Source organism: Telopea speciosissima, chromosome 10, assembly GCF_018873765.1.
Source record: "Telopea speciosissima isolate NSW1024214 ecotype Mountain lineage chromosome 10, Tspe_v1, whole genome shotgun sequence".
Classification (NCBI taxonomy): domain Eukaryota; kingdom Viridiplantae; phylum Streptophyta; class Magnoliopsida; order Proteales; family Proteaceae; genus Telopea; species Telopea speciosissima.
In genome coordinates this window covers 32,746,918-32,763,730 of record NC_057925.1, presented here as the reverse complement: position 1 = coordinate 32,763,730, position 16,813 = coordinate 32,746,918, and the positions used below count along the sequence as shown (strand labels likewise).

The window sequence follows — 16,813 nt, the reverse complement described above, 5'->3', positions numbered from 1 at the left end:
TTAACATGCCTTGTTCTTTCGTCATCTGTTCCTCATCAAAAGCTTGGGGTACATAAAACTTCTAGCATATTAGCACACATATTAGTAAACCCAAACACATATCACACAATGGTTTTCATATTCAAAACACATAACATATAAATGGAACCTTCTAGGTCCAACATCTGCAAATTTATTTCTTGATTGTTACCTTTTATACCTTCTAATCCCCATTAGTTTTAGGATTGCATAATAAATTTTGATTTCTCTACTAGTTTTATTATGAGATCAAGGAATCCTTTTTGCTGATTATTTGTTGTAAACCTCAAACTGTGGCTTCTATTAGGACATTGAACATTACCTTGTGCAATATATAAGGGGTAGATTTTATATCATCAAAGCAATCTCCTAATAAAACAGTCAATAAGTACTGGTTCTCTCACAAAGCAAAGAGATGTCAGTTGCCCAAAAGAGCTCCACATTTTGACCATGTGACCTCTCCTTGTGGCAAATGTGATTCCTAAGGTGCCTAAGCCACTTGGCCAGATATGCTCTTATAGAGGTTTCTAACCTTCCCCCATGTGTAAATGGTCTGAAATTTTGATGGCTGATATGGTGAGTGATATGTCTAACACATAGTGGTCCATACAGCTGAAGCGGGCATGGAACTGGTCCCATTGCCAATCCAGTGGTTCCCCTACGTGATGGATGGTCTGGATGAACCTTACCGTTCCTTGATGTGGTTGAAACAGAAGATCATACCCTATCAAAATGGTCTGGAAGCTCACCTAGGTGGCTAGGAAACCTAAAGGAAGCCCTTTTTCCACTCTCTTTGACAGATTATTCTTCTCAACTGTCATTTATATGGAAGAGATTCGAGAGAAGTAGGAGAGGAGAGAGTAAGGAAATGACATTTGACTATTCCTTTATCGGCCTGGGCTATCTCTTCTCGGCAATTGAAGGTCCTAAACGCCTTTCACTTCATGGTGAATGAAAGATTTGTCACCGGGTGTACGTTGAAGCTTCTAGCGTAGAACTAATTCGAGAGGGCTTGGTGGTCTTAAGAATGGTTCGGGTGGGGGGGGGGGAAGTTCTCCTAAGAATAAAGAAGACGAATAGAATCTAATTCATGTTAACAGTAGAGTGGATCCAATACCATGACGATTTCTTAGAAACATTGACACTATTCATGTTCATGCTAACAGAAGAGCAGATCCAATACCAAGATGACTTCTTAGAAACATTGACATCATGACAAATATCTTCAATTTGGTGGGTATTTTTCTAGTCTCTAAAGACCCTATGATTTATGGTTAAGCATCCTGTTATATTTTCCCTTTATGGCATCCCAAACTAACAGCCACAGCAATTGGTCCTTTAATTCTAATGGGTTTGCAGTTCATCAGGGTTGGGCATTCATATATTTTTCCGCTCTTCGGTAGAATTTTGTACAATGTTCTGCAACTCTTCTAGCTGGTTTAGGGTTGATGAGAGGACAATGAATTGTATATGTATAGCATTCTAATATATTTTGCTGTCAATGCTAATGCCTTGCTTCTCAATAAAGAGGACCATGACCTGGTAATCTGGTATGAGTAGGCAGAGTCCTGGGCGGGGTAGACTGGAGATGGTTCTAACCTTGAGCATTCCTTGTATGAAGTCACCACTCACAGACTCAAAACCATGACATAAAGCATAATTATATTTACGATAGTATTTGTATTCTCATTGTTTTGTAGGAATCTGTTAAAGAAAACTCGGAATTCCCCAATTTCAATTTCAATGTATCCCATCATGGAGACTACGTGGGAATAGCATCTGAACCACTCTGCATTGTGGGTTTGGATATCGTTTCTCATTTCATTCCTAGGAAAGAAACACCTCCTGAATACCTTGCGAACTTTTCACCTTACCTTTCAAGGTTAGAGTGGGATAGTATCATCAGCGCTGGTACTAGCGATCTAATGTTGGGTGAGTTTTACAGGTATGGTTGTACTTTTGTCCACATGGTTTCTGAGGAGTTACTAGATTTATTTAGAAGTTTTTGTTTACCCATCATGACAGTTCTTTGCTGAATTCTGAACTCTTGAAACTGGTCATTCCTATTGTTCTTGTTAAAATTCACAACTGTAGTTCTAGTGCCGAATATTTGCATACATGCATGGATTTATAATTGTTTATGAGAGACCAGAAATTTTATTGGGTCAGAATGTCAGATATAACATTAATTGCAAAGTTCATTTCACAAATACCATCCAATTGGGTTACTTTGACCCGCACGAAAGACAGTTTTGTAATAATTTTCCTTGGTTCCTGTCCACTAGCTGTGTCAGCATATCCATACATGTTTACACAACATGACATGATAGCATGCTATCTCTCTCTCGATTGTTCTTCTGCTTGTCTTTTATTCAATCCCTGCTTCTCCATGCTAAGTTTCTGTATCTAAATGACATGATTTGATTGGATGCTATTTTCCTTCACATTGTTCTTTTTGTAGTCTTATGAAATCATATTATCATCTTTGGTGATCATTTTCTTATATTTATGCATCCTCATACAGCCATAGCCATATGTGGCTACATTCTGACATGAGAGCATGCTCTCTCTCTTTCGATTGTGACTACACACATGTAGTCACAAGCGTGCCTAAGTTCTCATCAATTTTGACGGAGTGAAGCAATAAAACTGCCGGCATATGGAACTTCGTCGCCAGATGGTGGAGGCGAAAAGTTTTTGAAAAAACCATTTAGGGTACCATGCTGTCAATGGTATACACATTAGAGAATTAATTATTTATATGGTCCTCTACCCCCTTGAGTTGGGCTCACATTCACATACGTGAGCGTACGAGAACGGCTCCCAGCTGTTCAGATGGAATCCATCCATGTGGTTCCCACAAAGTGGATTCCATCTGTACAGCTGGGAGCTGTTCTCGTACGCTCACATACGTGAATGTGTGCTGGACTCCTACCCCCTCCTCCCCCCCCCCCAAAAAAAAAAAAAAAACTTCTTACCTAAATACCGTACTTGTCATAGCGTCTAGGTGACCCAAGGTGTTGGAGGGGGCCTGGATGCAAGGCGACACCAACAAGGTGACCCTAGTTGTCAAGGCGATGCCTTGACAATTCTTAAATGCATTTTATATGCAGCTAAGTCTTATACTTCAGCCTTATACTTGATTTCTTCTGTGAGATACAGAGACCTCCTGTGAGATGCAGCAGCAACCTTGGTGGGATGCCAAGTTGGACTGGTGAGATGCTAGTCAAGTTCTAGGTGAGACGCCTAGTTCATATCATTCTTCTCCAACCATTCAAGGTCAGTTTTCTAATTTCCTCCTTCCCATGTGTATCAATTTTAGTTTCTTTTTGTTCTACCTTACTTGTAAATCTGTTAACTAGCTGCTGTTAGTTTTCTCTTCAGTTTTCAGACCTGATTTCTAGAGCCGATATAGTCTTCTTCTTAGTCCATCGATCTCAAACTCTGTTGGCATATCACTGCCCATCTCTGAGTGCTGTTATAGCCTTACTTCTACCTTGGGTTTCTATTTACTGAACTTACTTGCTATTTTGTGTTTATCTTAGTTTCAATTTTCCAAATCTGATCTTTGTTTCTAATTAGGTTTGACTTGCTATTTCTTGATTGCTACTTGCTGTTTTTTTGTTAATTGCTAAATCTAGTTACTATTTTGATGACTGGCTATTTTTGTGACTCAGGTTTTAAAATCTGACCATTGTATTTGCATTCAAGTTTGAAGAGTCGATATTCCTCCTTAAATGTCAATTCAGTTAGGGTTTGGAGTAAATCTGATCACTTTTGGACTTGGTTATTGGTTTTCTCCGTTTGGCCCATGATTACCTGTGGTTATAGATTCTTTTATTGGTTTTAATCCCAGCCTTTGGGTGATTGGATAGCCATTATCAGACTGCATGACTGCTATGAGCAAATTTGAATTTAATCCTCCCCCTACATCTGATAATTCTGAGCATCCCAGACCTAATGAAGGATTACCATCCCATTGAACTACTAATACAATGAGATTTATGGGTAGAGGGCCACAGGGGATTCCTACGTGTCAACCTTCTTTTAAGGACCTCATGCGAGTTTATTTTGAAGGTAGTTATGGTGTACTTATGACCCTCCCCAAACCCTGCAGTGGCAGGAACCTCGGGCACTGGGTACGTCCCTTTTTTTAATGGTGTACTTAATTGGCATACTGACGATACCGAAAAGGTAATCTAGAGTTGAAGGAATACAGTGGGAAATTTGACCTACAGTATTCTACGACTGGCTAATCTCTTTGGATGATTATTTTGACTGGTAAAACTTGACAGAGCCGAGAAAACTGAAGTTAGCTTGAGCCAAGTTGATTGGACCAGCAAGGGAGTGGTGGAATACCCAAGAGTGGAAGTTACGGATATGAGGTACGACACTTATCATGTGGGATGAGATGAAAGGAGAGTTGAAGAGCAAGTAACTCCTTCAGACTTTCCGGGCACGACTATGACCAACTAGATTCCCTATGACAAGGCACAGTCTCTTTAGCCGAGTATATGTGACAGTTTGACTCTCTTTTCATGGATGGGAATCGAACTGAATGATATTCAGTTTCTGTCTCAATTCAAGTTGGGGTTATGGCAAGAGATTAGAAGGGAGATTTGATGTAGATAAGTTCTATTCCAAGCAGTGCCATTGTATGAAGGGAGGAACCAGGCCTCTTCCTTAGCCTGCCATTCCTTACATGATCCTGTTCTGGTTCAATCGAACTAGGTTCAGTTAGTTCAAGCCAGACCAATCAGGTCTGGGTTTTTTCTGGTTCACCCATAACAGTCCTAATTAATCCAGTCAAGTCTTGGTCAAAGAAGGGTCAAAAGTAATTAGTGCATCTGTGCAGAATTAGAGAAGCTTTATCTAGTTAATTACAATTATTATCTAAATTCTTAGATGATATTATTTCCGACAATAAGTCAGTGCAATGATGTTTGTGTAAGTCCTTGAAAATGTAAGTCAGTTCATCGATGGTTGTGTAAGTCCGTAAAAATGTGTAGTTTGTTAAATGATCAAAGGGTCTAGGAGAAAGTCCCAATGAGAGTCCAAAATCCTCCCAACCATTCTTTAAAGGGCTGCATATAAGCATTTTTAAGTAAATTAAAAAGTTGAATGAAAATTTCTGGTTTTATGAGAATAGTTGTGAGATGTAGTGGAGCCTAATGAGAAGTTGGGTTGTTTGGTGAGATGCTAACCTAAGCATTGGTGAGAATCCTTGGTTGTATCCCTCTTATCTTTTTCTTCTTTTGTTCTTGCAATTTATTTTTCCCTGAATTTATCCACCTGTTTGTTTTTAAGTTGTGCTGGTAGTTTGTTGTTGTTTTGGTGGTGTTAACAGAACAATGAGAGTGTAATGCTTGAATGATCTTATGATTACCACACGCCTCTTGTTTATAATTTAGGAACAAATTACAATGGACAATAATACTCTGTTGTAGCCGACTCTACAATGGGAGTCGACTACACATAAAATAAAACCCCAAATGACCAGAATACTGTGGCGGTATTCTAGAGTACATAATTTAACACTCCTCAAGTTGGAGCATAGATGTCAAACTTGCCCAACTTGACCAGAATAGGATGAAACAATCGGCCAGTCAGTCCCTTCGTGAAGATATCAGCTAGTTGATCACCAGATTTCACAAACGGAACACAAACCAGTCCTGCTTGTAACTTTTTTTTGATAAAGTGCCTGCAAATCTCAGCGTGTTTGGTACGATCATGCTGTACCAGATTATGAGCAATACTAGTTACTGCCTTGTTGTCACAATATAACATCATAGGAAGACGAACAGGAACACCAAGGTCTTATAGTAAACCCTTGAGCCATAACCATAGTACTATATCTCGCGATATATCGGTATCTCGGGCCTACCGAGATATCCGAAATATCCGAGATATCGCGAAATATGCCCGAGATATTGCATTTTTTCTGCAATATTTCGGGGGTTCATCTCGGGGGGTATTTGGCCATATCTAGGCCTGAAACTTCATGGACAGCCTTATTTAAGCTTAATAAACACATTTAAACCATAAAATTGTAAAAATGTGAATTCAAATTGGTGTTTTGGGCTTGCACCCTTGATTGACATACGGTCGCCGACCCTAATGTATAAATAGTTAAATACACATGGATTAATGAAATCACAACTTAAGTTACAAATTACAAGTGCTAAACTCGCTAATAGTAGTTCTTGTGCCTCCCCTGGATCAATCCCACTCATGCCTCTGAGTCGACGTCCATTGCTCTCTGTTTGAAGGACATATGTGGACCACGGTATAGAATCGGAGAAGAAACGAGTGTAGTCATCCACAAGTGTCACGTAAATGGAATCATCAACATACTATAGGTAACCTATCCTAGGATATAAACTAGGGTTACCAATCGATCCAGTCCGTGAAGAAGATGATCCACTATGATATGATGTTGGTGCCGGCGCAAGAGGCGATGGCATTGGCTGCATGTATGGCTGGTGAGGTTGGTAGCTAGGTCCGCTAGGGTATGCAAAGATGTTATCTACAAAAGATGATCCAGTATGTCCCTGGGATTGGGATTGGTAGTCATAGTCCCCTACCCCACTAAACTGCCCATATGATGATGATCCATATCCATATCCACCGTAAGGTTGTGATGCACCATAATCCGATGCCAATGGAGTGGCATGTGCGTCAAAAGATGGGGCACGCCAATGTCCAGTCGGTCCTCCCTCCCTATCACCCATACTCAAACCACCAACAGAGCTAGATAGGTTATCAATGTCCATGTGATCAAGTTGCAACTGTGTTTGTCGACCCCTACGCTTCCTGTTGTATGTATGTAGGGGGCCTCTCGAGGGTGGGGGTGCGGGGGCACGTGCTCCGTGGTCCGTATCTTGTGTGGCATGATCAAACTGTGTCTCTCCAGTGAATCGGAGTGGCTCTACAGGTGCCATATCCTGGGCCTCCTGGCCTACCACATAACGCTCTCACATGCTGTCAAATTCTTCACCAGCATCACCACCACCAACATCACCACCACCAGCATCACCATCACCACCACCAGCATCACCATCATCACCATCATCATCATCATCATTTGAGGACTTAGACCAGTCTTTATCATCAGCAACATTGCCACCAGTGGGCTGGAATGGTATAGGTGAGGCTTCCCTTGCATGTATCTGACCCTCGTCAGCCATATACTCGTCCACATCAGCACCAATCTCAGAAGCTATCATGGGGTCGGGCCTACCTCCCTCCTCATCCAACACTGGCTCACCTCTATCCCTCACCCAATCCACAATAGGGTCCTCATCGTCTGAGTCAACTTGAAAGATGTCAGCTAGATCAATGGTGCCCCTCTGTCCCACATGTCCCATGCGTATGTGTTGCAGTTTCAACCTCAAGTTGTAGTGCACATACACCATGTCAGATAAACGTTGAGACCCCAATCTGTTGCGCCTCTTGGAGTGGATGAGTGCAAAGGTACTCCAGTTCCTCTCACAACCAGATGCAGAACATGTTTGGGCAAGGACTTTAATTGCTATTCTTCTTAAGTTTTCAACCGATTCCCCATACAACACCCACCATTCAGCTGCATTACAAGTTTACAACAAAAAAGACATGTGTCAAATGCTGTTTCAACTTTCAACTTTCAAATTTCAATACATATGTAATTTAAAACTTAAAAGAATTACCAGCATCACCACGTGCTCTGCCTTGTATCGCAGCCTCAGTTCCAAAACTTCCCAATGCATCCCTAAATACCTTGATCTACACCCATGTGGAAAATTAGTAAGTACTTCTTCACTACTTATTTGAAAGCATGAATAAGTTGAGCTTCCAAATGAACTCACTTCATTGTTGCAAATTGCTTGTAGAGCGCACCATCCGGCTCCAACTTCTTCACTACTTGTTTCACAAAGATCAATAAGTCGAGTTTCCAACCCAAGCCTATTGTTATATTGATACTTAGGGTTCAAGTAGTATGCTGAAATATGACATATAGAATAGAGGTATTGTCAAATGCATAGGTAATTAGTAAATAATAATACTATGAATTAGTAAACATAAAACAAATTTACTCACCATTTATGCGGTGGATGCATAAGTTGATTCTCCCAATGAGCATTTATGATATCTAAGAGGTGTTTGCTCATCGTGAGGAGCCACACTATAGACACTATCTTTCATCAAGTCTATTGCGATATAGGACTGGCATGGTTGGGCCCTTCAGAGCGGAGTCAGCAACGTGTAGAACTTTAACTACTGGCTCTAAAACTTTCACCACTTTGCTTAGTTTGGTCCAGAAGTCCTCAGATGACATCGTTGTTTGTGCTTCCCTCCTATTTGCAGTCTTGGAACCCTTCCATTCAAACCACTCCTCAGAAGCAAACATGCTTCTCAGCCCGGCCTTCTTTGTCTCAATGCTTTTGAGAGCAATGTAGTTGGTGGCAAATCTTGTGATGCCAGGCCTAACCAAGTCACCCCCACATTTTTTCCCTCAATAGATTGAGTGCATAGGAGTGGTTGTATACAAAGTTGGTGACTTGTCTTGCACTTTCAACCACAGTCTTCACCAACTTTAACTTTCCCATATCTTTTAGCATTAAGTCAATGCAATGGGCTGCACAAGGAGTCCAGAAGAGCCGGTACTTACTATTGTTCATCATTTTCTCACCGGCCAGCTTGAAGTTACTTCCATTGTCCGTTACAATCTGGACAACATTCTCAATACCCACATCTTTTTCCACTACTTCCTTTAACAATCTGTAAATATATTTTGCATCCTTTATCTCTTTGGATGCATCCACAGATTTGAGGAACACTGTCCTCCCATCACAATAAACCATGAAATTGATGATGGACTTTCTTGTAGGCCCAGTCCATCCATCTGCCATTATAGTCACCCCATATGTCTCCCACATATTCCTCATCTCACTAATGTACTCATCAATCTCACTCTTTTGTTGAGGTAGATAAACATTCATTACCTCATATGGGGTGGGGCCCTTGAATCCTGGGCCGGCCTCTGCAATGGTATCTATCATGGTATCATAATGGGGGCCTTGTGCGATGTTCTTTGGGATGGTATGGTATAGCATCCACTTAGCTATTGATTCTTTAACCAATCCCTTCATCCCATTCCATGCTCCTTTGATTTTGGGTTGACTGCTTCCTTTCTTCTTATGCAATTTAGGATCAGATGTTGATGGTGGTACTGGTACTGGTAGAGGTGTTGGGGTTGCCCTCACACTTTGTGATCTTTTAAAAGGATTCAAAGTTCTAGGACCTCCGTAACGCGGCTCTCCTCCACTACCCCCTACTCTTTGTCTCTGCTGATCATCTTGAAAACTTACTCTGCTCCTTGAAACAGTCCGCCTAAAATCCCTAGCCTCCTCTGCTGTTTGTATGTCATCAGGTACTGCAATGTCATCATCATCATTGTATCGTCTTCCTCCTCCCATTGAACTTCTCACTGTATCCTCAAGTTGTTCTCTTATCCTTTGCTTGTCAGCCTTCCTCTTCTTTCTTCCCCTCAAACTATCACCAATCTCCCTGGCTACTTCAGTAGGGACCATATGACAACCTACAACATCTTTAGATCCTCCAGTCTGATGTTGTTTAAGTCTACTGGACCCACCTCCCATAAATTGCTTGTGACAATAGTTACATATAGATTTTCTCTTATCCCCATCAATGGGAGTACCATGTAACCATGCAATGTCACCCCTATGCTGGCTGGCTGGTCTCTCTTGTTCCCTCTGTTCTCTTTCTTCCCTCCGCCCCCTTTGTTGACTACTTTCCCCAACCTTTTGCTTGCCCCTCGCACGTTGTCTATCACGATCCGCCATAATGATACTTGTTTACTGCAATGTAAGTAACACAAATAATTAAAAAACTTAATGTAGATGCACTTCAATTGACGCTTTTAGGTTACTAATACACTTGTATAGTCATTTAATATTTTTCCCTTAACCCTTATATTTTTCACATAATTAAAACCAATTTTTTATATATAATGTTAATATAAGTATTGACCTAACACAACAAAACCAAAAATTAGTAAACATAATATACATGTAATGCATCTCAAAACATATAGAAATAACTTTTATATTTTTTCATTATTTTTTAAACTTAAAACTCATATTTTTCCTTATTTATTTCTGTTTTTTTAATTTTTTATATATTTTTCTTAATTTTTGAAAATTAAAAGAATTATTTAAGAGCAGAAAAATAAATCCGACACTGTGAAGCCGTAGATCGGCCATTGGTGTCTAACATATATTTAATTCATTACCATCCAAGTCATATTACCCCTAATTATTTCCTATTTTAGTTGTAGGAAAATGAATTTTTAAAACCAGAAAAAAAATAAAAAAAATACATATGGGAAAAAAATTTCGACACCGTGAGGCTGTAGATCGGCCTCCGGTGTCTAACATATATTAATATCATCAACATCCAACAACATTTGTACAAAATTTTTAAAAAAAAAATAGTTTTAGAGAAATAGAATTTACCTTAAATAATGAAAATAGGCTTGGATGATGAGCTTAGATGACCCTCCGACGTCTTCCCGGCGACAAGGAGCTTCAACAATGCTTGGATGAGGCTTGGAAGGGAGGAAGAAGAGAGAAAATTTGAATTTCAGCAGCTCTCGATCGAAATATCGACCAAGAGCTGCGAAATATGGAATTATAAGGCTCTTAATGTGACACTATTTGTCACTTTTACAATATCTCGCGATATATCGTGAGATCCACGATATATCGTCGATATATCACGATATATCGACGAGATATTGTATTTTTATGTTTCGGAAGTGTTTCGTATCTCGGACATATCGAGATTCACGAAATATGGCGATATATCGCAGATATTTCGCTAGATTTTATACCATGGCCATAACAACTCACAGATACCTTGTGCAATAGCACGGAATTCTGCTTTAGCACTAGAATGAGCAACCACATTCTGTTTCTTACTGCGCCAAGTGACAAGATTCCCACCTACAAAGGTACAATAGCCAGAGATAGACCTTTTGTCAGGAGAACCAGCCCAATGAACGTCTGTATAGGCCTCTATCCACAGGTGATCATGAGGAGACAGAAGAATCCCTTTCCCTGGAGCTGATTTCAAGTAACGAAAAATATGAAGAACAACCTCCATATGAGAAGAGTAGGGATCATGCATAAACTGACTCACAAGACTCATCGCTATAGCAATGTCAGGACGCGTATGTGAAAGATAAATCAGCTTCCCTACCAAACGCTGATATCGACCCTTATCAACAGGTTCACCCTCCTCTTTGAGCCGCACATTACCATTTATAGGTGTATCAGAAGGATGCCAGCCTAATAACCCAATCTCAGACATCAAATCCAGGATATACTTCCTTTGAGAGAGAAAGATGCCCTTTGAAGATCGGGCAACTTCAATTCCAAGCTCAGATCCTTAATTTCGAATTCCTGTCCAAGAAACCTAATCAGCCGACTGACCTCATCACAATCATTTACAGTCACCATAATGTCATCAACATAGACTATGAGAATGGTAATCTTATCATCCATCCTTTTGATAAACAGAGTATGATCGACATTACTCTGTTTATATCCCACAAAAATGATAGCCTTGTGAAACCTCCCAAACCACTCTTGAGGTGACTGCTTCAGCCCATAAAGTACCCGCTTCAATTTGCAAACCTTGCCTTGGGTTTTGTCACATGAGAAACCTAGTGGAATATCCATGTATACCTCCTCATCGAGCTCATCATGGAGGAACGCATTCTTCATATCCAATTGTTGCAGATCCCATCCCAGATTTACATCACAAGACAATAATACTCTGATAGTGTTGAGTTTGGCAACTGTGGCAAAGGTCTCCTGATAATCAATTCCATATGTTTGGATGAATCCCTTGGCCACAAGTCGTGCCTTATATCTATCCACAGTACCATCCACTTTCTTCTTTACCATAAATACCCACTTACATCCTATTGGTCTTTTCCCTAGAGGAAGATCCACAAGTTCCCATGTATCGTTTTTTGTAAGGCTTTCTTTTCTTCCATCATTGCTGTGTTCCACTTTCCATCTGTTAAAATTTCCTACCAATTCTGCGGACTACGAATAGAAGAAAGAGAAGAAACAAATGCATGGAAATATGGAGAAAGAGAGTCATAAGAAACAACATGAGAGATGGGGTGCTGAGTACAAGTCCTAGGACCTTTGTGAAGGGCAATAGGTAACTCAGGAGAAGGGATCTTACCGGATGAAGAAATAGGCTCTGGATCTAGGGTTGGTAACTGGATGGGTACTGTTGCTTCAATGGATTGAAGCTGCTTGCTTCTAGTACGACTCTTCTGATAGACTTGAATATTAGAATTATCAATTCTCCTCGGAAATTCACCAATGGTTTTTTGAACTGAAGTGAGCTCCCCTTGAACAAGACCTTCATCTATAGGCTCTCCCTATATAGGATCCCCTTCACTCGAGATAGAGAGAGGGGCAGGAGTAGGTGGGGCAGCAATAGGTGGAGCTGAAGGATCAGGGGCAGACACATGTTGGACATGAGGAAGAGGAAGAGGAACCTCTAGAGTCACTACATCTTCACTAAAATTCTCCCCCTGAAGAGGTAGTGATGAATAATAGGATAAGGCCTCATGGAAAATAACATCCATACTCACCAAAGCACGTCTGGTGGGAGGATAGTAACACTTGTATCCTTTCTGGGTTGCAGAGTAGCCCAAAAAAATACAACGGAGCCCACGAGGCTCAAGTTTACCAGGGGATTGAGTATCCTTAGCATAACAGACATAGCCAAAGACCTTAGGGGGAACAACAAAGGAGGAGGAGCCATGTAAAAGTTAAGTTGGTGTACGAGAGTCAAGGACCCGAGTGGGCATCCTATTAATGAGGTAAGCTGCTGTGAGGACAGCATCCCCCCAATATTGTGTGGGAACATGATGGGAAAACATAAGTGTCCTAGCCACTTCCAATAAGTGGCAAATTTTCCTTTCTGCTACTCCATTTTGGGCTGGTGTATCGACACAACTGGTCTGGTGAATAATCCCATGGGCAACAAGGTATTTTTGAAACTGACGTTCCATATATTCCTTGTCATTGTCACTCAGGATTTTGAGGGTGGCATTGAACTAGGTCTGAACCAATTTATAAAAGTGTTGAAAACAAGAAAAAACTTCACTTTTATTGTGCATCATATATACCCATGTATTCCTAGAGTGACAGTCAATAAGGAAACAAACCAACGATGGCCAGAAAGAGAAGGCTTTCGACTAGGACCCCACACATCAGTATGAACCAGATTAAAAAGAGAAATACTTCTTTTACTAGAAATAGAATAAGTTGAACGAGTCTGTTTAGCTAGAACACAAGCCTCACAAAAAAATCATCCTTATTACATTGCTTAACTAGTGCTGGAAATAAAAGAGATAAAGTCCCTACTGGGGGGGGGTGACCTAAGCGAGATTGCCATTATTGTAATTCAGAGGAGATCGAGGAATTCTGATACAGTTGAGATGGTAATGCAGCTAGAGAACAACCATCATCAAGCAGGTACAATCCACCATGCAATCTGCCACATCCAATCGTCTTCCCCATTACTAGATCCTGAAAAACACAATGGGACGAAAACAAAGTTACTTTGCAATTCAAATCTTGAGTAAGACTACAAATGGAAAGAAGATTAGTAATAAAGTGAGGAATATGCAAAATGGAAGATAAAGTAATGGAAGGGGAGCAATGGATGGAGCCTTTTCCTAAAACAGAGGATAGGGAATCATCGGCTACTCTAACTTTGTTCTGACCAGAATTGGGAGAATATTTGTGGAAAAGGCTGGAGGATCCAATCATATGATCAGTGGCACCAAAGTCTATAATTCATGGACTGGAAACTACCGATGCATAATGGCCCACAAATGAAATACCTGAACGGGCGAAATTGGAACTTGATAGGGTGGAAGATTTAGTAGGAGTTGATGTAGTAGAAGCAGCGGAAGCCTTTAACATACGACAAAAAGCCTATAGTTCTTCCTAGGAGAGATTAAGTTCATAAGTGGGAGTGGTGGTAACAGCTTCAGTGTGATTAGCCTTGTTTTTTAAAATTTCCACGACCACGTTTAGCCTCATAGTCAGCAGGTGGCTTTGGTATGATAGGGTTTGTTGCAATGTTCACATTTTACCACCTCCTTGGTAGAATCAGCAGCAGTGCATGGAGACCCATCAAATAACATAGAACTAGATCCGGTTTGGAGAGCAGATCTCTCAGTTGGAGAATGTAACATAGCAGCACGGCAGCTCTCTTCAGTATGAACCAAGGCATGGGACTGTTCCAAGGTGGGAAAAGGAGACCTACTCAGCACTTGAACATGAATCTGATCGTATTCAACAGTCAAACCAGCAAGAAAGTCATACACCCGTATTTTATCCACATGCTTGCAATAGGCAGCAATGTCGGTTGCATTGGTAGGTTGATAATTAGAATAATGGTCCAGTTGTTGCCATAAACTCCTAAGGGCAGCATAGTACTGTGAGATGGTTAAGTCCTTTTGTATAGTGTCAGGAAGCTTCTTACGTATTTTATATACCTGAGCATCATTCCCCACCTGCCCGTAGGTTTCCTTTGCACCAGTCCATATTTGGGTGGCTGTATCAAGAAGTAAATAGCCACTAGAAAGCTCCGGTTGCATGGGGTGCATCAAGAAAGACATAACCATAGCATCATTGGGAACCCATCGATCCTGAAGAGGGCCCTCATCAACTGGTTTCACAGTAGTTCCAGTGAGATGTCCAGTAAGACCACGACTAGCAATGGTCAAATATGTAGATCTGCACCACATCCGGTAATTAGTACCATTCAGCTTAATGGCAGCCGCGAGAGGAAGATGGTCATTCCTTGTCTGTCCTTCAACTCTGGAGGTAGCAGTAGTAAGATCAAACATTATCACCCAATCTGATCACCAAAAAATCGCAGAAGGGACCCAACAGCTATCGATCCAAATAGACTTCTATATAATGGAGGTTAGGTGGAGGGCAGCTACTAGATCAATTTATCACCTCATTAGTGCTGCCCTTTAAGAAGGGTGAGAACCAAGGGAAGGAAGGAATGAAGAAAACAAGAAAGGAGGAAGAAGAGAGAGATGATGGAAGAGGATGGTTGCTTTGTAACCTAGATCAGGTAGTTTGGCTCTGATACCATGTTAACATAACAATGAGAGTGTAATGCTTGAATGATCTTATGATCACCCCAAACCTCTTATTTATAACTTAGGAACAAAGTACAATGGATAATAATACCCTGCTGTAGCCGACTCTACAAAGGGAGTTGGCTACACATAAAATAAAACCCCAAATGACCAGAAAACCCCCTCGGTATTCTGGAGTACATAATTTAACAGGTGGATTCCTTAAGGTATTTGGTTTCTGATCATAAGGGACAAATAATGCTTAAACCGACTTCAAATTTTCAGTTTTCACTTCTTTGCAAATCCTATTTATTGAGGATTAGGATTCTATTGCAAGGAATGAAGCAAGATCTCATTAATTTGGTATCAGAGCCGTGGGTGAGGGTAGCTTTAATACTCCAAACTAGACCCAGACTTCAGGGCACAAGTAATTGACATGTTGGAGCAGTTGACTGATCGTATGACCATGATGGAGCAGCGCTTTGATTCCATATCTCCACGGAGAGATACAACCAGTCCAATCGACAACCAATAACACCCATCCTGATCATGAACCAGACAACATTTAGAAACATTCCCCTGCAGCCACTGTCACACCCCGGCCCGGTTAACAAGGGCATGGTGTGACCGGATGCCAATTGGCACCCAATCAATCCTCCAGGATCATAAGTGCAGTACTCCCATTCACAGTTCCTCAAAACACAGTAAATCAATACAGCAGAAGAGAATAAGAAATAATAATAACAACAATAAATAAGGAGATCTAGTGATAACTAGATATTTATATTGACTGAAACTTTGTATTATGTCATTATAGTTCTCGCAAAAGTAATACAAGACAAAAGTGATTAGGGCTTTCAAGAAATGGAGAAAATCCCCAAATGCTGAGAAATGATTTTAATTTAAGGTCCTAAAGGCACTAGGGCCTGTTTGGCTGTGTGCCCTACACTATTCACCTAATCTTCATTAATTTACTTGTTAACCCTTATAATCTTATATGCCAACCACTATTTAAAGTAGAATGACCTAGCTTAGGTTAGCATTAAGTAGGGGTAGGTCCCACTTAGGGCCAGTTGGGGCCCTCATCTATTTAATTTAGTTTAATTTTATTTATAGGTTACTATTCATGTTTAAAACATAGAATCCGTGAATAGTGGCTCACCTCACGCATATGGAGACAGTGCCGGCAATAATCTCCTCTCTTCTACACAGTCTTCACACATGCATGGAGGGGCATCTTTATAAGTCGGTCTCAAGTATCTTCTTCTACTCTCTTCACTCCACTCACTAACATATGGAGGGTATTTAACGAACCTATCACAATCCACAAATCTGCCCCACGTCCGATTAATGAACCTTTCTTCGACAACATCTTCCGGCACTTGATTAATGATTTTGAATGTCGGCTTGACAGTGGCAGTCCATAGGTCGATGGTGTAGGCGGCTGCCGAGGCTACGCTACATTAACAAAATTTTAAATTAGTACAGGTTTTTAGGCACGGGTGTAACAAGAAGTATGGATTGTACGAGCGGAAGGTCATGCCATTTGGCCTTTCCAATACTCCTAGCACCTTCATGAGAGTTATGATGTAGGTATTGCGT

The 16,813-nt window shown here is 40.7% G+C and overlaps 1 protein-coding gene across 1 annotated transcript in view; it reads left to right on the top strand.

Moving 5' to 3' along the window:
- Window positions 1-16,813, top strand: part of LOC122641575 (L-aminoadipate-semialdehyde dehydrogenase-phosphopantetheinyl transferase-like) — a 48,875-nt gene that overhangs the window by 9,658 nt on the left and 22,404 nt on the right. Inside the window, exon 3 of the mRNA XM_043834852.1 lies at window positions 1,719-1,963. Coding sequence (XP_043690787.1) covers window positions 1,719-1,963 — 245 coding nt within the window. The remainder of the gene's footprint in view (window positions 1-1,718; window positions 1,964-16,813) is intronic.